The sequence below is a fragment of the Pseudorasbora parva genome, chromosome 3, assembly GCF_024679245.1.
Source record: "Pseudorasbora parva isolate DD20220531a chromosome 3, ASM2467924v1, whole genome shotgun sequence".
NCBI classification, from domain to species: Eukaryota; Metazoa; Chordata; class Actinopteri; order Cypriniformes; family Gobionidae; genus Pseudorasbora; species Pseudorasbora parva.
The window spans coordinates 6,312,378-6,335,807 of NC_090174.1; the positions used below are offsets into that span (position 1 = coordinate 6,312,378).

At 36.8% G+C, this 23,430-nt stretch overlaps 1 protein-coding gene across 1 annotated transcript in view; it reads right to left on the reverse strand.

The window, feature by feature from the left end:
* The window catches only part of zgc:152816 (uncharacterized protein LOC777712 homolog), a 28,829-nt gene extending 5,599 nt beyond the window's left edge, over positions 1–23,230 (reverse strand). Inside the window, exons 1-15 of the mRNA XM_067437678.1 lie at positions 23,105–23,230; positions 19,421–19,986; positions 16,136–16,250; positions 15,694–15,740; positions 15,472–15,588; positions 13,593–13,718; positions 13,320–13,481; positions 11,867–11,988; positions 9,792–10,134; positions 9,385–9,469; positions 7,078–7,094; positions 6,829–6,951; positions 6,042–6,167; positions 2,169–2,309; positions 1,936–2,066 (exon numbers count right to left, since the gene is read on the reverse strand). Coding sequence (XP_067293779.1) covers positions 1,936–2,066; positions 2,169–2,309; positions 6,042–6,167; positions 6,829–6,951; positions 7,078–7,094; positions 9,385–9,469; positions 9,792–10,134; positions 11,867–11,988; positions 13,320–13,481; positions 13,593–13,718; positions 15,472–15,588; positions 15,694–15,740; positions 16,136–16,250; positions 19,421–19,945 — 2,180 coding nt within the window. The 5' untranslated portion in view covers positions 19,946–19,986; positions 23,105–23,230. The remainder of the gene's footprint in view (positions 1–1,935; positions 2,067–2,168; positions 2,310–6,041; positions 6,168–6,828; positions 6,952–7,077; positions 7,095–9,384; positions 9,470–9,791; positions 10,135–11,866; positions 11,989–13,319; positions 13,482–13,592; positions 13,719–15,471; positions 15,589–15,693; positions 15,741–16,135; positions 16,251–19,420; positions 19,987–23,104) is intronic.
* Positions 23,231–23,430: the final 200 nt, after the last annotated feature.

The following is a 23,430-nucleotide window of genomic DNA, read 5'->3' on the forward strand; positions in this document are numbered from 1 at the left end:
CCTTGCTACTCAACCAATACATTGATTTCTACTGCTTACTCCTTTTTGCAGGAACCAATCAGAATCAGAATCAGAAAGAGCTTTATTGCCAAGTGTGCCTTTCACACACAAGGATTTTTTTTGGTGCTGAAGCTTCCAGTGCACATAAACAATACAAATACAACACGGTAATAAAAAATTTACCGTGTTGATTGGTAAATCTTGACGGTTCACACACACACACACACACACACACTCATCACCTCTGACACGGGCTTCATGAGGTAACACACATTCACTAATTCATCACCTCAGACACGGGCTTCTTAGGGTAAAACACAATCAACCGATTGATTGGTACAGTGTTGATTGGTAAAAAAAATTTACCAATCACAGACTGGCTTATCCGCCTTGGCGGGTTTAACACAATGGGCCCTATCTTGCAACCAGCACAATTGACTTTGTACACCGACGCATGTGTCATTCCTATTTTGCACCCGCGCAAAGCGCGCTTTTCCCTCCACAGAAGCACGTCGCTAAACTAGTGAATGAACTTGCGCTCCCTGGGCGGTTCAGCGCAAAAAAGGAGGCGTGTTCCGGCGCAAACAATCCCTGGTGCTATTTTGCTGTTCCATTAAACAATTGCGCCACTGACCAGAAAAAACCTAGTCTAAAGTCAGTGGCGCGTTGTTCATTATGCTATTTTAAGGGCGCATACATGACCATAATGTATAGCGTGCACAACGCGCATACACTTTGCTCATGTAATCTACACAGATGCAACAGTTATTTTTGCAAATCATAAATTGTTACACTAAAAAAATATTAACACATGAGATGACGGAAATCATTGTGGTGTGCCACGAAGATGTGAAAAAATAGGCATAAATCTAGCTTACAAATTATTCAGGCTAATTGCAGTAATTAAGGATCAGACCTGTTTGCCCAATAGTGGCAAGACATATATGTATATAAGGACATCTGACAAATTGGTTTGTCCGTCAAGAACCAGGAAAAAAAAATTGACTGAAAAAACTGTTTAACCGACGCTATTTTGGTGGGTTTCTCCCATCCCCATACAACAACTCCTCTGTCTTTCACTGCTTTTATAAGAACATCAGTCACGTCGGCTGTGAACCGCTCCTGCCGTGCGCCTGGTAAATACGCCATGATAATAGCAATCCATAATGGAACTTGCGCACCTGCTTTTAAAGGGAATGTTGGATGCCGCTCTGATTGGTTTATTCACGTTACGCCCAAACCACACCTATGAATAATGAAGCTACTTCAGACCAACCCATTTTAGATTTGCGCCGGGCGCAAGAGCCATTTATCCCGCCGGGAAAATAGCAACAGCGCCGAGACCCGCCCACAAAGTTACTTGCGCTTCACGCTTTGACACTTGCGTTTCAGATCGTTAAAATAGGGCCCAATGACAGCTAGAGAAACGATGGGTCATTGCCTGTTGATCACACCTCTTTCTGTCTGATTGGTTGAGGAACTATCCAATTGCGTACAGAGTCAGAGTTAGTTTCCAATTTTTGTGTATGTTTCACCAAAGTAATTTTTAAAAGTCAAGGTAGTCATTTACACAATATGTTTATACACACCTACAATCATTCATATTGTTGATAATATTTTTAAATAGTCAGATAATTGTCAGATAATACTGATAATAAAAAAAGGACATGTCTACAGTTAATGTGCTGAACTTCAGAAAAGTGTTATTACTGAAATAGCATGTTTTGTTTGCAGATTTCACTAGCTCTAATATTTGTGTGCTCTGATATAAGTGCACTCAAATATTGTTGAGGCCAACAGTACATCCCTGCTAATGCCTATACTACTCCAAAGACAAGGATGGAAATGTATTGTGTAAATTGGGCATCCACTTTATTCACTGACGGTGTTAATGTGAACACGAGTTGCACTGAAATGACAGACACATTCACCTACCATGGAATCAGAGAGTCCCCTTTCCTGCTCATGGCTATCTTCAGCACCGACCCCCAAAATTTGCAAGGCCGCCGACTGTACTGCGCAACCATTAGTTCAGCTGCCTTTACACTATCCAATTGCATGTAACACTGAGGAGGAAGAAGGTGACAGCTCAGGAAAAATAAATAGCAAAAACTTCTCGGTGCAGATCATCATAGATAATGATGAGGGGAAAATGTGTGTATATGTACCGTTGCTTGATGCTTGGACAGAGAGTAGGCAGTCAGTTTTCCAAAGGGCTTAACCAGCTTTAAAAGGGATTCCTTTGTGTATTTATGCTGAAACCTCTGGTTGGGAAGACCGCTGATGAAAATGGATCTCCCACTAGGGCTCTAAAAAGGATACAAGGGATTGAGAAACCACCACAATCATTTTTCAATCAGGAAAAAAAGGACAATCATTCAATAGTGCGCTGTAGGAATGGCATATTTGTCTAGGGAAAACCTGGAAATGTAGCATTTTAGCACTTCTGGTTCCATAAACTCAATGTTTTTATTTATGGGTTTTTAGTTAAATGCCTGAATTAAGGTCAGTAGTGAAACACTCAAGGACACTACAGCTGAGTGATGGTCATGAAAAACAAGACATATATACAACAAAACAACAGCTGTATAACATTAGATCATTTATAATTGATCAGAGAAAGCTCTTTTAAATCGATTCGTTTTAAGACATGATTTTAAAGTAGTCAGATGATCCCTTTCACATAAATTGTGAGACGCACAGCTGAACGCCCCTGGACCCCCATAGTGAATATACAAACGGAGGGTACAACAAGGGAAACAGGTGAAGATCTAAGAGTACGCTTGGGGGTGTAATTATGAAGTCTAAAAGATGTGAGGGTGCAAGACTGTGAAGAGCCAGTGTATGCTCAATGAAGGAGGTTCTAGTAATTATACGGGCATTAGTTCTGGACCAACTGAAGTTTATGAAGAAGTTTGGGATGTAACCCAAATAAGAGATTGCTACAATAATCAATGTGCAACGTGACTAAAGTGGGTACAAGAATGACTGTGAATTGGATGTGATAAATGGACGAAGACGGCAAATGTTACGTACGTGTAAATATGCTGAACGAGTAATTGTTCACATGTGTATCAAAAGAAAGAACTATCAAGGACAACACCCAGACTCTTGAGCCCTATTCGGACGGGATTAGTTTAACATGGGGAGGTGGGGGTAATGTAATTATTACCAGAGGTTCTTCTGTGATTTTAGTCCCGTCCAAATGTGCCATCTCACAGTAAATCATTACAGACAATAGCCCTATTTGGCAGGATTAGATTAACATGGGGACATGGGGGTAAAGTAATTTTAGCTCAGGACGTCTTTAATATTAATGGAAAATTTGCACAGGATAAGACACATCAGTAAAACTAGCAGAAGTGGGAGGAGTAACTCGCTTTACACACCACGGTAACCTCCTCGTCTTCATGTGCATATGATGTTGCTCTTATCAAGTGAGCAAACACAACATGAGCGCCAGTCTGAACTCTGTCATATCTGGGGAACCTGCCGCGCCATGCATGATTTCAAACCATGACGTCTTAGTGTATTACCAACAGTAACCTTGGAAACGGTGGTCCCAGCTCTTTTCAGGTCAATGACCAGCTCCTCTCGTGTAGTTCTGGGCAGATTTCTAGCCTTTCTTAAGATCATTGAGACCCCACGAGGTGAGATCTTGCATGGAGCCCCAGTCCGAGGGAGATTGACTGTCATGTTTAGCTTCTTCCATTTTCAGGCAACATTTTTCCAGTCTTCAACTGTCCAATTTTAGTGAGCTCTTGCAAACTGTAGCCTCTTTTTCCTATTTGTAGTTGAGATGAGTGGTACCCGGTGGGGTCTTCTGCTGTTGTAGCCCATCCGCCTCAAGGTTGTGTGTGTTGTGGCTTCACAAATGTTTTGCTGCATACCTCAGTTGTAACGAGTGGTTATTTCAGTCAAAGTTGCTCTTCTATCAGCTTGAATCAGTCGGTCCATTCTCCTCTGACCTCTAGCATCACCAAGGCACTTTCGTCCACAGGACTGCCGCATAATGGATGTTTTTCCCTTTTTACACCGTTTTTTGTAAACCCTAGAAATGGTTGTGCGTGAAAATCCCAGTAACTGAGCAGATTGTGAAATACTCAGGCCGATCCGTCTGTCACTAAAACCATTCCACGCTCAAAATTGCTTAAATCACCTTTCTTTCCCATTCTGACATTCACTTTGGAGTTCAGGAGATTGTCTTGACCAGGACCACACCCCTAAATGCATTGAAGCAATTGCAATGCGATTGGTTGATTAGATAATTGCATTAATGAGAAAATGAACAGGTGTTACTAATAATCCTTTAGGTGAGTGTAATATCTCACGTGATAACAGGAAGCAATGTCATACGCACATGACAACAAGGAGGTTACTGTGGTGCGTATAGTGAGTTACCCATCCTACTTCTGTAAGTTTTACTGAGATGTCTTATCCTGTGCGAATTGGCCATCAATATTACGGACGTCCTGAGGTAAAATTACCTCTACCTCCCCATGTTAAACTAATCCCGTCGTAATAGGGCTTTAAACTGAGAAGATGGAGAGATTATAAATGGAGAGTGAAAAGCTGTTGGATTTTGTTTAATTGGATTTAGTGGCAACAAGGAGATCCTCTGTTTTATTAAAATTCAGCTTTAAAAAATTGCATAAAAAACATTTTATTGGATTTAATCTTTTCTAGACAGTCAAAGAGAGAAGAAAGAAAAGTAGAATTTGGCTTGGAGTACAAATAGAGCTGGGTGTTATCCGCATAGCAATAAAAATAATGCAGTATTTCCTAAAAATATTACCAGGAGGTAGTAAGTAAATTATAAATAAAAGGGGGCCTAAAACAGAGCATTGAGGAACACCATTGGTAAAAGATGAATAGTATGATCTGAAATTTTTAAGCTGGGCAAATTGAGAGCTGCCGGAGGAATAAAATCTAAAGCAGATGAGAGGGCCACCAGTGATGCTTATCAAAAAATAATATATCTAAAAGAACTTGATGTGACTCCAGAGGTTGGGGGAACATTAAACTTCACATCGAACAGATAAACTCATCTACTCACTAGTTGCTTTCACAGCCTCATTGTGTTTATAATCATCATCTTATAAACTAGTCAATTTAAAACTTCCAGAGAAATGGTTTTGGCTTAATGGTGGTGATGTTGAAGTCATGTGACCATGGTGTAGTTTGTTTATAGCCTTTATTTAGCTTTTGACTTGTTGAGGGTACCAGGTTGATACAAACTTCTAGGTTGGCCTAAAAAAATACATCACTACAACACTTCCCTGTACCCTGACTGCATTTTTCAGTCATTAATATAAGCAAAGGAACAGTTCACTGAACGAATGTCAGGGATGTCATTATTTACTCACAAAAGTCCACAAAAAAAAAAGTCAGATGCAAATTCAATAATTAGGCTGCTGTAAATTCAATAAGTCTGCTGTTCTTCATATATTCTTTCCTCGGGAAGTTTGCTTCCTGCGAGCAATCTTTATAATGTATACCCTGCACATACTTTGGATCGCTGCTGCTTGTGGCAGCTTGAGGCTACATATGAAAAAAGCACTGCCCACAATTTCCTACAGCCAACACAGAGAGAATTCAGAAAGTATTCAGACCCCTTCCTTTTTTCATATTTAGTTGTGTTGCAGCCCTTAAGATGCAGTCACACTACATTTTTTGTTCCATTTCTATGCATACAAATGCTGGAGCCCGGAAACGCAAGTGCACGTGAAGAAGTTTCGCATTTCACCGCGTTCCAAAGTTTGATTTATCCTTTTGTTATACTCCACTTTTTAGATTGTAAATGTTCATGTTTTTCTTGTGATTGTGTATAACTGCAATCTTAAAATTCTTCTAAACACTTCCTTTTGTGTTCTATGAAAATAAATCATATTTGAGAGCACATGAGGGAGAATAAAAAACAGAATTTTCTTTCTCTTTTTTTGTAGTGAACCAAGTCTTTGGCTGAAAGAATGTTGTGATCACTAGTACATTGGATGTTAATGGCATGTTTCTCTGTCAAGTATGTTTTCATAGCACAATACCTCTATTGTTTTCATGGAACGGCACATGGAAATAGACACCGGTCTGCCACATAGCTTTGCCTTGTGCGCTCTGTAGTACTGGACCATTTCTCTGGCTTTTTCAACGGTTTCCAGTTCAATCATAGCCTACAAGAACACACATAGACACAAGACATCTAAAGGCAAAACTTCACAATTGTAGTATTATGGTTAAAAGACACAATAATGAGTGAGAGTAATACCCACAACTTGCTAGTCACAAGGCCTCTGGCTTTTTATTATCATTTTAGCTCATTATTAGCTCATCAATATTATTTTAGTGCATTCCCTAATGTAAACATATCCTTTGTTTTTAACTTGTAATGTTAAAAAGTGCTTTTAAAAATGCAGTACATGCAGAAAGTACAAAAATAATTAACCACGGTTAAATATAGTTAAGGTATGGTTTTTAATTTTTAATGTTAAAAAATTCAACCTTTCCCAAAGTGTTATGCAAGTAAGAAAATTCACACAAACGTTAGGTTTAGTTATGAATTCACATCCTGTGTACTACTGTATTAATAATAATAATAATAAAAATACAAACACTATTGTACAACATATTATGGTTATTTAATATACTGTGCTAATATTACAAATTACTGAAAATACAAATAATGTTTAGTAAACATTTTTCACCCATCCACTGAAAACAGTGGATTAAAAAGAAATAAACAAGTTAGGATTTTCAGGAAAACCTGTTCAAATAAAGATGTTATTTAAAAGGGGAAAACATTTACCCAACCAAATGCAAACACATAACACTGACCTCTTGTTTGTACATGGACAAAGCATGTTTCACCATACTGCCAAAGGGTTCAGTCAGATTGCAAAGATCCTTCATCAAGTTAATTGTCTTCTTTACGGGCCAAACCACCACTACTTTACCATCCTGTGAGCATGTGCAGACAAATAAACATTGCTTTTGCTCATACTGTTAAACTGGAAATATATACAGCATGTTTATGTTCAAAAATATCCACCAACTAAAGCAAGAAAAATGAGATGTGAGCCTTACCTGGAACCCAGGGGGATCTGGAATAAATGGGGAAAAGCGTTACTGTTATAGATTAAAAACTCATTGTGGGAGAACTCTAAATCTTAAAGGGTTACTTCAGCGATTAACATATGGCTTTGTATCAGTAGAAACCCGGGAATATATTCAAATGATCGTGCTCCCCCCTCTTATATCCCCCTGAGACGAGAGATTTATGTATTTTATATCTGGAAAAATTCCTCTCGTGACGCAAATTGACGATATTTGCGTCACGAGAGGAATGATTGCCCAGAGGCTAAAGACTACAGCCAGCAGAGGGAGCCATTTCCGCATGTTTTCATTTCGTGCATGGGGAATGGAGATCACACCTACAGCACAGCTCAGCTACAGGCATTAATTTAAACGGATGCTAAGCAATGTAAGTGTTTTAACTTCTCAAATTAATTTCTATGAAAGTTAAGCTTCCAAAGGCATGAACTGAAAACGCGTTGTGAATGTATGCCGTGAATGTGGTCGCGATTACCTCAGCTCTCATCACTAGAGCTCATCAACTCATTTATGACGTTAAATGTAATCTGACTCCTAATCTGAGTCAGCTGTGAAACTCACGCGGCAACTCGATCGTTATATTGAACAGACACGTGCAGTATTTAATTGTAGGAACTCAGTCTCTGTAATCCAGTAGCGGTGGCTTTGGGAATGGCCTCACAGGGCAGCGAACCATTCTGGGAATTGTAGTCTTTCATCCCCATGAGACAAAAATACATTTTCTTAGAAAAGCACCAAATTAAAAAATAATTTCGCATTTCTACTACATTAATGACCCAGTTTAAATACAGATTCATCTTCCCAGCGCTGAAGTACCCCTTTAAAGGGATCATATCATGAAGAAATTTCCATGATGAATTAAAAGTTGACATAAAATTAAAAGTCACTATTTGTTAATGTGTGTAGAATTTATTGAGGCTCTACTGACAGAAATGCAATATAATATGGATAACTATGTTTTCAGTGGAGTATAAAGACCTTACATAATGAACCGTTATGTTTTTATTACCTTAGAATGAGCGGTTTCTATCTCCATACGCCGCGGGTACCCTTACAGTGAAGTCAGCATTTTGCGCCGCCATGTTTCTACAATAGCCCTAAATGGACAAACTTTTCTACCGAGCGCTAGTCACTCTGTCAGAGCGCTAGCTAGTTTCTCTGTGTGCTTAGAAAGGGAGGGGTGAGCGTTAGGCAGGAATTTACAACTTTACCGCTAGATGCCCCTAAATTTACACACTGCACCTTTAAATGCACATTAGTGATTTTGTTGTGAACAATTCATTCTGCATATGTTTTATTTTTTATGCCCTATAAATATTTATGTAATATTTAACACTTAAAGACCTAGAACATTTTTGGAGCACCTGAATCACCTGTACAGCATAACATTTATATATCATTTTAAACAGGCTTGAAGTTTTAATCTAGCTCATTTCCAATCCTAATTATACATTTATTTTGTCTGAGAATGAATGCATTTACCAGAATTAATGAAAACACCAGCAAAATGTAGGTGGTTTTCAGAACCTCCTGTAGTTTGGATTTTTTTTTTTCTTTAGAAAATTATACTTGGATGTTTTAGACTTCCAGATGAAATGTTGTCTACATGTAACAATCCCTAAGCAAGTTATGGCCATTTATTAGATTATTGTAGACACTTTTCAGTAAAAAAAAATGTGTTTTTTATTTACTGACCATGTAGATGTGTCCAAAAAAATATCAGGAAGTAAAGTAAATAGAAACATTGTCACACAATAACAGATCACGTAAGCAAAAGTGACACTATATATATATATATATATATATATATATATATATATATATATATATATATATATATATATATATATATATATATATATATACATATATATATATATATATACATATATATATATATATATATATATATATATATATATATATATATATAAAAATGTTCAGAATATATATACAAGTTTCAATTCTCATCTGATGTGTACCGCTGTTTTATACTTGTTTTTGATTTGTTAGAGTGTGCTCTTGTGCAAATCTGTTATTTTGTGTTTGTTTTGCTGGTAAATATGCACATATGTAACTACTTTCACAAACACCAGGAATCTCCTTTTTATGTGAGATTTTAAATTGGGACTTTACTGTATTTTTGCAGCAAAATTATTTGCAGTCTAAAAAGTAATTTATCAAAACTAAGCTGCAAAAACAGTTTAATTATAAGTGTCAATAGGAGGTTAGAAAAAAGTGATTTAAGTAGATATCAGGAGTGGTTTGAATTGTACTAACCTAAAGCTGAATCAGTCGTTGCAGTGTTGTCCAGCTCATCTAATGTCACAAAATCCTCTATGTTCTCTGGAAATTCTGCATCGTCCTGGAGAAATAATAATAATAATTAGTTATATTTAAATAGCACTTTTCTAGGTACTCAAAGCGCTTTACATATAGAAGGGGGGGAATCTCCTCAACCAGCACCAATGTGCAGCATCCACCTGGATGATGGCCGGCAGCCATATTGGATGGGAATGGTAATACTAATGAATAGTACTTCTCGCATCCCAAACATACACATTTGGTTGCACAGACAAACAGAGCAATGTTCTGAGATCATAATCAGGTAACAGGGCTATCCTTACTTATATTAGTTTCTTCATATTTTAACTTAAAAATGTCATGTGGTAAAGTGTCAAACTAACCTGTTCATCTGGATTCTGTTCTGAATCTCTCTCTTTATTCTCCTCCTCAGCAGTAGTAGCCTCGTCCTCTTCCAACCTTTCCTCCTCCCCCTTTTTATCTTCCCCCTCTGTATTAACCCCAGTGTCATCTGTCCCCTCATCAAGCAGCCCAGGTTCATCCTCCAACTGAATTCCTTCCTCGTTATCGAGCACCTTGTCTTCACTTTCCAATTTGTTTTCTTTCTCTGTGGCTTCCAGGTTTGAGCTGTCGCTTTTGTCCTTGTTGCTAGATGTGGACTCCTCTCTTGGTCTATTGTATTTGCTTGAGTCTGATTTTCTGGATAGAGGCTCAGTAGTGTTTTCTCTGAGAAAAAAAAAGACAAACAAATGGATTGGTATTCAAATAAGGACAAAATTTTCCTTGTAAGTGAAATTTTCATTATAAGCTCTACTGACAACCTCTGTGATTATTCATAACTCAATATTCAGGTAATGTGTCACAGACAGTTGTGAAGGCATTATTCTCTTCTTTTCCTTAATTTCCCAAAATATACAGCATCTGACATGAACGCTTCATGTGAAACTCATTTACAGGTTTAGGTATGAATATAAATCGTGCATGAATAAATTACAATTTTTAAATCTTTTTTATAGTAGTCTTGCACAAACAAACTCATAGTCTGAAAAACCTTTTGTTCTGAATGTTTATCTTTAGTGCTAACACCGCAAAACAGTGAATATCAAAAGTAACTTTTAGGATTTAGTGAGCGACAACTTTCTTTCGGCTGTTCCCTTCAGGGGTCGCCACAGCGAATCATCTGCCTCCATCTAGTCCCATCCTCTGTATCCTCTTCTCTCAGACCCAGACCGCTTGCTTTCATGTCCCACCCATAAACCTCCTCTTTGGTCTTCCTCTTGACCTCCTGCCTGGCAGCGCTAACCTCAGCATCCTTTTACCAATATATTCACTCTCCCTCCTCTGAACATGTCCAAACCATCTCAACCTGGCCTCTAACTTTGTCTCCAAAACATCTCAAATGTGCTGTCCCTCTGATGTACTCATTCCTGATCCTATCCATCCTCGTCACTCCCAAAGAGAACCTCAACAACAACAACTAGCATGCTATAATTAAAATTACCTTTATCAATGAAAAACACCTAATTAAATCAAAAAAGCATAATAAAATAAATCAAGATAACATTTCATTGTTATATTCATTATTTAACTGGATGATCATAAATGGGTGCTTAAAAAAATGCACACATCAGTTTTTCAAATCAATTTTAAATTATATAAGTGATATCAAATATTAAACTTCTTGTTTTTCCGAGGCTGTTGCCAATTTTGTTGACCAATGGATTGACTTTTCCAGTAATCAAGAATTCATATTGACTATCGAAATTCTATTACTTATTCATTTCCATGACACTTCTACGCCTTCTTTATACACAACACTGGTTACATTTAAAGTATTTAGTTTCTGAAATGAGTTAGGACCCCATGTTGTTTATTATATCTACTAAACTACTATACTAAACTATATGCACATCATGCGTTATCACGATTGTAGTGTTGGTCAAAGAGTTAACGTGGGTCAAATGCTTTTAACAGCAGGAAGGGAAAATGTAATTGATGGTGGCATGCCTCAGAGAGCCTTGACTTTAAATAAAAATATGTGAAAAGTTATTTTGTAGGAAGAAATGGTCTTTAATCAGAGTAAAAGCTATATGTTTGTAGGGCTACAACTAACGATTATTTTGATAATCAATTAGTTGGGCGATCATTTTCAAACAAAAAAGTGAACGCCGCACACTTAGACTTCACAAGGCATAATCTCCGGTTTCACCATCTACACGACAATGCTGCAACCGGAGTTTCTAAAAATCTTCACCCTGATCTAAGTTTTTTTTCAGTAACCGGATACAGCGTTTGCGTGTGGACGAACAGCCAAACCGCATAGAAAAAGCTACGGTTTTAAAAATACCCGTGTTAGTGTAGACAGGGCCCGAGTTTCATCGAATGCACAGTTTTGGAAAGACACATTCAAAACAGACCTATAGTCTAAATAGGGTTTGGGATATCAGCAGTCACTTACTGCAGGCTGGTGATGTGGGACATGGCCACTTTGACACTTTTGCCTTGAATCCTCAGTGGGTTACTGTAGTAATACTTCACCATGATGTCGGCGTCACGCCAGTCAACCATCTCTATCAAAGCCTGAACACACACACAACAACACAAAGAGAACAGTGATGTGTTTGCATAAGTGCTCTCAAAATGAACAAGTAAAATGGCCCCACCTTATATTAGGTGGCCTTAAGTACTATGCACTTACATCAAAAAATACGTCAATGCATATCTCACAGCCCTATAATTGTACTTTAAAAGAGAGCACAAAATTCATTACAGTACAGTACGGGTGACCCCGAATAGTCGAAGATTCGAGGCATTGATATGTGGAGTCGGATTCGACCACCAACCTCACAGTCTAATCTTCGCGGGAGTTATAAAACGAGGATCATACCATTTTGGCAATACGGGGGTGCTCAATATTTTAGAGACGTGGCGCCTTTAAAGGGGTTGCACACCAGACACGAAGCTCAGTGCTGCGCCGTGCCACGTCTTTAAAATTTGAAAACATTGTTTTCAATGCCTGTCTGCAGCGACTCAGAAGGTTGTTTAAAATCCTGCTGCGCGACACAGCGCCATTTTAAGGTTTTATATTAAATGTATATTATATTTCCCTCAAATCATCAATACTGATTTCACCCTGTGCTACAAAATACACCCACCATGCAGCTCTTCTGTCAGAAGTCGATTCAAAATTTAGCTTTTTATTTATTTATTTATTTTTAAAACAGGAAAAGATTATGGACAATCGGGCCTGGCTCAGTATAAAACTGATTTTCAGCAGGTTCCTGCTCTTCAGAACATAAAAACCACATTCACAACATGCTCACACACTGGACAACTAATACGTTTACTTCAGGCAGTGACTGGCAATAAGTTCGATCTTTAAAAGAGATCTAAAGTTTACTAATATTAGTCTTGAATTTCACCAGATGAAGATAATTATGCTCTGCTATGATTTTGTTGATGGACCATTTTGAGAATACTACTCTATAGCACTACTTTTGACGATGTCCACACGCTTTAACCTCCTCATCCACAGGATCCGCCTGATATATTCACTTTTTTCTGAATTAAATCAATAAAATCCTGCAACTTTTGCTGTATATCTGACGGCGCAACTTCAAACACAACACGTTTTCGTCATAGTTTCAACTTTAATCAACAACAATGTATTTAACTATGTTTACAGTAGCCGGCTGGATCTCTTGAGTTGGTCAGTAGAAGCCGCTCGCGTTCTGCCACCCGGAAGTATCTTGGTGCCGATTGTTTACAAACATTCTGAAATGCCGTATAGAAATATTCAGCAATTCTGATTCGAATGTGTAAATCCTTAGTCGGGGACACCCCTACAGTAGAGTCTCTTGAGTTTCTACACATCAGCTGGCATCACAAGTTCTTTAGGATGGTAATCTTACCTTACACTCTGTGAACTTTGACTGCCACACCTCACCAAACATGCCCGCAAGCTCTAGTACTTCAGCCTCGACGCCCTCGCCGAGAGGCAAACGCGAAAAACAAACCACAGAAGGTGAGCGCTTTGTTCTTTTTTGTGAAGGCTCATCAAACTTGGGTGGTGCCTGCCAATCAGAAATATCCAAGAAATATGCAACTGTTTAGGAAATCCATGATAAATGGATAGACTTTTAAACATTGTGAAACTTGGCGTATAGGATGTGATTTGTACTCACATGAATGCCTTCAACTGTTGGTGATAAGTAGAGGACGACTCGGTTCTCCTTGATGAAGGCTGGTTTCAACTGGAAGTGACTGACCATATTCTGAGCTTCTTTGTGAGAGCTAAACTCCAAAAAACCCTGTTGCCCAGCAAACAAATATTAATGCACCTTTAATAACAAAAACAATGAGAGGGTTTTTAAGACCGGTTTCATAGGCAAGTGTGAGAGAGTGAATGATTTCTGGAACACAACATGAAGATTTGGAACAATATGACAATGTTTTTGATGAACTAACACTTTAAAAGTGTCATGAAACCCTGAGTTATGCACGATGAACATGATAGAAGACAATGGGTCTCATCAAGGCTGGGCTTGGGGCCATGACATTTCATGTTTTTGCTAGGGTTAGGGCCTTTAATTAAAAATAGTAAACAGGACTAGGACAAGGGCAAATAATGACTGCAAATTCAGTTAATAAAAACTTAATATTGCACTTTTGTCACATTGAAATGCCCTTGACAGTAAAGCACTGATTTTGAGCTAGGATGTTTTGAGCAAGTAGAGTAAATGTTCTGCTTTTAAAAGCTGTCATGATTTATCCTCCTGTCATTCCAAACCTGTATAACTCACTCTCTTCTGTGAAACACAAAAGATATTTTGAAGAATGTTGGCAACCAAACTATTTTGGTTCCACGTGACTTATATTCTATGGACAAAAAAAAAAAAAAAACAGACTCAAATTATTTTCTTTTATGTTCCACAGAAAGAAAGTCATTCAGGTTTGGAATGTCATTAGGGCGAGTGAATGATGACATTTTGGATTGAACTATTCTTTTCAAAACAATAACATAAACCGTTTACACCGAATTTATGTAAGATACTGATATCTATCTTTCTTGAGGCTTGTATTGAATGAACAATTTACTTAAATTAAAATTCATTAACTATTAAAAAGTTCATAAAACATTAAACTTAATTCATGGGATCCAGGCTTTAAAGCTTTTTTAAAAAAATAAATTACTCATAAACGGCCTTGCATTATTCCATATAGTTTCTAAAAAATATATCGATATTTAGTACAAACTTGATATACCGCCCGGCCTTACAGTATCGGTCAAAAGTTTGGGAACTTTAAGAAAGAAGTCTCATAAGCTCATCCAGCCTGCATTTATTTAATCAAAAACATTGATTTTTTTTTATTAAAAAGTAATATTATAAATATTATTACAATTTGAAATAATATTTTTCTTATTTATATATTATTGTATTTAAATATTAAATTATTTAAATATTATATTAATTATTGAATTGATATTTATTTTTATATTTTATATATACATTTATAATATAATTTATTTCTGTAATGCAAAGCTGAATTTATCATTACTCTAGTCTTCAGCATCACATGATCTATCAGAATCATTCTAATATGCTGATTTATTATTTATTAAAACATGCTGCATTAAATATTGCGGAATACAGATCACTTCTATATAGGCTGGTTTTCGTATGTTCTACATGTTTTCAATATTTTTTATTACAAATTCTATAGTTTATTTTTATTTATTTATTTATTTTAGAAACCATATACCCATGGTAATGAGCTTGGTTTTATTTGTGTCTACTATGATCTAACAGTTAAATAAAAACAGGGTTTGATCATGAACCTTACAAAAAAAAACTCTGTAAAAAAAATTGTGTTAAAGATTATAGGAAGAGTCAAGTTCCGTTCACAGAAACCGGCAATATCACAGGGCACACGTAAACGTCTACAGCTCAAACACAATACAATAAATCAATAGTGAGCAAAACAATGTTGCTGGCAAGAAATTACAAAACGGTTCATAACTGTGTATAAATCCAGAATGTCTTTCTGGTGTGTTATTATTACCTTTGCTGGGAACACTAGGTGCTTCACAACTGTGCCGAATGGTTTTCCAAGCACTAAAAGCTCCTCCACGGTCACAGCGCCCATAGAAAACTTGGCAACGACCACTCTTGTATTGGGCTGTGGACAATATAGCAACAAGACAAATTTAGATTTGACTGCACAAATAATAAAGTAATAAACTGCATTAATTAACATAAAACAGTATTACATCAATACATTTACCTTAGGAGGGTATAGACGGTCTGAGGTGGTGGTCATGAACTGATCCCCTTAAAGAGGAAAATCAATTTATCATCACTATTTGTTGTTATTAAGATTATACAGTACCCTATGCAAGTATTAAAATGAATTACATGCCTTTCATTAAAATGTTAAGGCCCCATGAAATGGCTTGATGAGCCAGTTCTCTTTCATGTGATAATGTGTTTTCTATTTAAACAGGGCGTTGGGAAGCAAGATACTGAAGGGCTTACGCCAATAGGTTTTAACTTATGTCACAAACTATCAGGTTTGAACTAAAAGCCACGAAACCCTTTTCTGGGGTCTTTAATTCTCTTTAATGTTTTCAACATAATTACTAATTCACTCTCTTTCTATGTGGAAGCAACAGGGGCAATTCTGTTATTTATTTGTTATTTATTTGTGTGGAAGGGATGTTCCTTACATACGACAGGGTCAGAGCTGTAGGATCTTTTTTTCGAGAGTAGAAATGAACGAGAGCTTCGTGGAGAGAACTCGTGTGATTTGTGGCGGAAACCTGACAGATGATCGTTCCATGTCTGAAAGTCAAAAGAACAGAGCACTTGATAAAAATGCATTCAAATGTTATAATATGACAGATTATGATCATTTCAAATCAGTTGTCAAACACAAATAAAAATGTCTAATCAAATACAGGCCTATATTACTATGGTTAACTTTTCAAGAGGTGGACAGAATGATCAAAATTGTACATAATTGTATGAGTAGACATTTTGGATATTCCAGTAAATCAAATACGTTAGTATCATAAGGCTGATCTCATATGAATATTTTCTCTTCTCATTTGAACTTGTTGGATGCAAACTCAAAGCCGGGTCAAAAAATTCTTAAAATTCAGATTGTATAATTTACATCTGAAGCCTTAAAATAGCCATAACCAATACATCTTTTTTTAAAAAGGGGGTGGGAATCACCAGAGACCTCACAATACGATAGTATTACGATGCTTAAGCCACAATACAATATTATTGCAATTATAAGCATTTTGTGTTATGCTGAGTATTGTGATACAATATATTGAAATTAAAGGTATTACTTTTCAACTTTTTCTTCTTTTGCAAATGTCCCAAAAAGGAAAATGCTGTCCATATACATTTCCATCTAATAAGATAAAGTTCTCAGTCTGTTCACACCTGCATATCCATCTCTTTTGTCCCTTCTCTGTTCAATATTTTATTTTAGACATATTTTTAATAGAAATGAAACAGAACATTTTTGAGCTATCAACCTCAAATTTGGAAAACAACTTGTTTAGATTTATGATTTTATATATATATATATATATTTCACATAATTTTAAATGGTATTTTTGTTCATTTTTCATAACAATGCATCGTTTCATGTTAACTTCTTAAAACTTTTTTCACTTTAGCAAAAATCTGCCATATGTTACCTTTAAAAAGAGATCAAAGCATTCGAGAATTACAATTTCAGGTCTATGCTCAAAAAGTGAATAAATGAATTATAACCACTGTAGACATATCATTTAGAACTATAAAATAGTACAATCCTTTTATTGAAATAAAACAATTCTGTCATTTTTTACTGACATGTAACCAGCACCAGAGGGTAAAAGAGAACAACATTACCAACACCCTATAAAACAAGTCGTTACAGTATTTAGTTATGAAATGTTATTATGTGCTGAATCATTTATTTATTTAGTTATCAATTTAGTTGTTATAAGAGTTATTTTTGCTACAATACTCGCAATCTTGAGCAGAAATTCCCTCCCTGATTTTTGTATCAATTTTTTAAATATATGAGGGCACAGTAACTAAACTCATCTTTATGTTGTGCCTAACAAACCCCCTTAAAATATCTTCATTCTTGTCTTGTCTTGTCTAGGACATTTTGTTTCCACACAGTATTTTCGCATTCCTCCACTTCCAAATCTATTGTCAGAGTATTTTTTATTGTTTATATATAATAAACAATTGTAGCAGCCTTATTATGAAGCTGTGAGGACCAAGTCTTGTGGTTCACTGAGCAGTGATTGTAAAGCCAGGGGATTTCCATCAAAACAGAGATGGCTGTGAAAGATATCAAACCATTATAAAGAAGTGTGAAATACACGTCTCTTGGGCACTGTTTACACCTGGTATTAAGATTCGTTTTGGTCGATCGGATCACAAGTGGACGAGGAAGACATCCCATTCACACCTGGTTTTAAATAATCTCTTGACAATTTTTCAACCACTCTGTCCTGATCTCTTTGAGGGGAGGGGAAGTAGGCGAGTAAATGTGTGGGCTTTGTCAGATCTTTCAATCTAATGGACAAAAAAGATCACGAAGACGTACGGAAGCAAAAAAAAAAACACATTATCATTAAAACAAGCTTACCGTTGTGAGTCTGACTAATGTAAGGAGATCGTTTTGAACACTGGCTGATTATGTACACGCTTAAATTAATTTTTTTGATAATTTTTAACCAAAAAAAAGCAACTGCCTGCAGCTTTAAATACTACACTAATTGTGATATAAATAATACAAATATTAGAAAGAAAAAAAAAGTGGTCATTAATGGACCATATTTATTGCACAAATAGTATTTTAGTACAAAAAGATCTTGTATATTAATATTAAAAAATATATGATTTATTAAATATATTGTACATTATATTGAACTATGAGTGAGACAAATAAGTAAGGAAATCCTACTAAATACTAAAACAATGTTGCCTCTCCATCCCTCTCCATAGTAAAATGATACTGTAAATGTCTTTGATGGCACTATCATCAAACACTTTGACACTTTGATGAATCAATGCACACTATACTGTAATGTTTACCAATAACTGCTGCGAATACCTGTACAGTGAAGCTGTTGTCTATCCGGTTAAAGCCATTCAAATATATTGACAACGCCGATTTGTTTAGAACTATTGAGAACCACATGACCGCACCACCGCGAGATCAAAGCATGAGCAACTCTGTTTTTCAACGGCTCTGGCATTAACTGAGGCGCTACAGGGATCCATTATGCCACATTAGGTGCCAAAACTATATTTATTGTTTAAACTTCCTGTTAAAACGTACAAAATTTGAAAGCTGAGACATTGTTAAATATCAAAAGCAGGGTTGGCCAATTTGCGGTGAGTTTTACTTGGGCAGAGTGAGCGTGTGTCAAATGCGTGAGAGTTGGCAACCCCTAATTTAGTGTCGTCCACTTGTGATCAGATCGACCAAAGAGCATCTTAAAGGGATAGCTAACACAAAAATGAAAATTTGATGTTTATCTGCTTACTTAATTAAGATTTTTAACTCCAACCGTTGCTCGTATAATGCATGTAAATGGGGTCTAATTAGAATTAGGAAAAATCTTCATTTGTGTTCTACTGAAGAAACAAACACACCTAAATCTTTAATGCCCTGGGGGTAAGCAGATAAACATCACATTTTCCTTTTTAGGTGAACGATACCTTTAACACCAGGTGTAAACAGCCTCGGCGGCATCTTGCCTCTGGGAAAGGATTGATAAGAAAGAGGAGTAAGATTTAATTGTAAAAAACAAATGGGGTGAAACTGACAACAGATGGCCTAAATGGGCACTGTATAGTGTGATTTTACAATATTTTTCAACCTATTCTAGGTGTTTGCTTTATTTATTTATTATGTATCATAGTGGCACTCTCATATGTTAATAAACACATCAATATTATCACTTTGTTTTGTTTTTGCTTCTTACCTTTATGGAATTCAGCATACACTTGCAGAGAGAGCATTTGTGTGGGAAAACCGTTGGGGTGTCTTCAAACTCTGTCTCCCCAGCCACATGATCCACACTTTGTCTTTCTCGGGATGACTTTCTGTATCTCAAGTCCTTTCTTCCCCCTGTGTAGCTCTCGACCTTCCTATGACCGTCCCCTTTGCCGTGATGCTCATGGCTTCCGTGGCTCTCGGAGCGCCGTGCCGAACCGGAAGACGAGGGGCTTTTGCGTTTGTCACTGCTGCCATGCTCGGGTGAACTCAGCTTGTCCTGCGACTTGCTTCTGTGCTCAGTTTCTGTGGTAGACGAATCTTTCTGTGCTCTTTTCGCTTTGAGCTGGATAATTAGATCAGGGAGGGTCTCTACGCTGATTTCACTTTCTGGAATCTGAGCAAGTGCATCCACATCTTCTGATGACAGGCCGAGTGCCGTATACAGGCTTTGCGCGCCTACAGTCTCTGCTTCACTTTTGTTTTCACTGGCACCAGCATCTAACACATCCATCGTCAAGCCTTTACAGACAGTAAAGGGAGTCAAGCAGTCATCTGAGATTTCAGACAGAAAAACAATAAAAAGGGAAATCAATAAAGTTAGATTATGCATGTAATTTCATAAATTGAGCAGATGACATGACTGCTTTTTGAAACAATAATAGCTTTAAAAAATCATTATACTTCAATAATATATATTTTTTATTAAACGTATTTAACAAATTAACTTGGTAGCGGAGTCTCGCACATCTACCAAGAATTCGAATGCACAATTTTTGCATTCGAATGTGCATTTTTTAATACATTTTGACGAATATTTGAAATTCTAATTTTAATTCCACAGCCCTTATGCTAAATCACTGAAGTAACCTTTTAACATTACTGTGAAGCAGGCAGGGCTAATTTGCATAAACTATTTGCATATTGCATGGCCACAAAACAAGGGTGTAGAGTTACAATCAAGCTATTTTAAGGCATGCATAACAATATTTACAAGCAAATTGTGAGTTTTAAGGGATAAAATTATTGACTTTAATATAAAATGACACTGAACCATATAAATATATATTTTAGGGGCCACCATCCTGGGTTGCATTCCACTCCAAATGTGTATGCCCTTCACTCGCTAACTTCCCTCCATCTTGTGAATTTGGATGTGCGTTATTGCTTCCATTGCACAAGCTCCCACTAATAGACGAACTTGTACATAAGGTTAAAATGAAACATACTACTAAGCACTTGAAATTCACCACAGAGCTGATTTATTATTCAAACCACTGTTTTACTTATAAATTTGTGTTTTATACACCATTCTATAAGTTGTTGGAGAAAATATAAAAAATCCTATAGGTATATGTTGGAAAAAAATACAATTATACAAAAGAAAAAACAAACAAACAATAGTATATCAGGGGTGTCAAACTCACAGCCACTCCCACAGCCCTGCAGAGTTTAGCTCCAACTCTGTTCCAGCACACATTCTAGTTTTCAAATAAGCCCGAAGGACTTGATTAGCTGGATCAGGTGTGTTTAATTAGGGTTGAAGATAAACTCTGCAAGGCTGTGGCTCTCCAGGAACTGAGTTTGACATCCCTGGTGTAAACAATCAACATAAGGTAGCAAAAACATATGTATTAAATATTATGCAGTTAATTCCCAAAATAAATCATATTTCATACACTTCAGTTAATTGTGATATGATGTGATGTCAAAATCAAGTTGAATTGTGGGATATAGAGTTGCTTGAAGTGTACAAAACGTATCTAAATAGACTTGCTCCCTCTGTCAAAATCAAGGGGGCGAGGGTCTGTCCATTGCTGCGTTCCAGTTCGTTTTTATCATGCCCTTCACTCGCGAATTTCCCTCCGTCTCGTTCACTCGGGTGTGCGTCATTGCTTACGTTGCATGAGTGCCCACTACTGGCAGAACATTTGCAATGGATTGAACTGGAACGCCCTAAGCCCTTGATCACTTGGAGCCCATTATGATTTATGATTTATTTTTATTACTTTACGAAATTGTTTAATGCAACATTCTATATGTATGTATATATATATATATATATATATATATATATATATATATATATATATATATATATATATATATATATATATATGTGTGTGTGTGTGTGTGTGTGTGTGTGTGTGTGTGTGTGTGTGTGTATTCGGGTTGTTTTAAATGCTTTTAAAAATATTTAAAACATCAGAGTTGTTTGTGGTGGGGTAAATTAAGCGAGATATGCGGTGATGTCACAATAGCCTTGCATTGTGGTATATGAAGCTGCCTGAAGTGTATATATGAAGTAGACTCGCTCGCTCGGTCAAAATCAAGGGAGTAAGGGTCTGTCCATATCCCTTGTCCACTTCACGAAGTGGAACGCACTTCAAAATGGAAGTGCCTTAGGGATGTTCGCAAGTGCGTGTCTTAAAGTGGAGTGGAACGCAGCACATATAAGCGTCCCTTGTCCACTTCATGAAGTGGAACACACTTTTAAATGCTGGCATGGATTCCCCCGAGGGGAAGTTGGAGCTAAACTTTGTAGGATAGTGGCCCTACAGGAGCAGGAATTGACTTCCCTGGTATATTATATTATATACATTGATTAAAAATCACCATGTTATGCATCAACTACCCATGTAGATTATCCCATAATAACTATGCTATACCTTGTGCCAGAAACAGAAAAAGATTAACAAATGTGGTTTCACAGACATGGCTTAAGCCTAGTCCTGGACTGAAATTAGGGTGACCAGACGTCCCGAAATCGAAACTGTTGTCCCGAATCCGGCCCTAATTGTCCCGAAAATTATACTAAAGCAAAATCTTGAGTAGTTATTGTCTGATAAACATTAAAACTGTCTGCAGAGGTTGAGTCGTCCTGCAACCAGCAACTTGCACCGACTTAGTGCCATTGTTTTGTCTCAGGATGCACATCAGTCATGTTTATAAAAGCTACTTCAATGTCCTAATATCCTGGATTAATCTAAGTCTTGTCTGTGAAACCAGACCATAGTGATTAACTGATAGGACTTTTTAATGAACTTCTGAAATACTGTCCATAAAAAATACAGGCTAATGAAACTTTAAAGGATAAATTGGTTTAAAATATTATTGTGAATTGTGCAAATACTAAATAAATTTTACATATGTACAGTGATATAATTTATGTTAAATGATTTACTGATGATGGTTAATAAACGATTAATAAACAACAATTATGTTAACTACTAGACGGTTATTAACTTATTAGTCAATGCAGATAATACTGTTTATTTTAGCAGTTTTAGCTGACTCGACATATCTTATGTTTCAATGGTTTACATTTATAATCAACATGACCGTAGCCACCCTCCTTATGACAACAGTTAGCCCCATAGCTAACCAATAGCTCAATATGAAGTTTGCTAAAAGCATCTGCACGGACACAAAACATGCATCTTCAAAACATGATTATATTTGTCACGTATGCTCTTTCAGATGTAAACACGAGCATTAAACGCGTCGCACGCTGATAAATAACTACCGGTGGCAACTTCGCCCGATGGCTTGGTTAACTTTGGTACTGTTGGTTATTTCACCACGTTGCACCTATAACGAATAAACCGACTAAAACAGGGCATTCTGGAATTGCTCTTACACGACAAAATAAAACAAATAGTTTAATAATTACCAAAATGTCCGTCAAGGAGCGCTCCTTGTTCAATTTGTGTACTGATAGGACCCCTGGATTTCTTCTTCTGAAATGTGTTGGTCGCAATTCACGAGAATGGTGCAAACAGCGCCACCTATCGCTCTGAAGAAAAAAGCGCAGGAGGCAGGAGGAAAGGTCTGTTAATATGGGCACCAGTAACCAAAACACGATGGAGTAAGTTACAAAGCTTTCTTTAAGTTTTATTTTTACCAAGTAGCTAGTGCTGCTGGTACTGTTTTCTTCTTGAAATAAAGGTTCCCAATAGCCTTGGGGGTTTTACCATCAATATCATGCTTCTCAGTCAG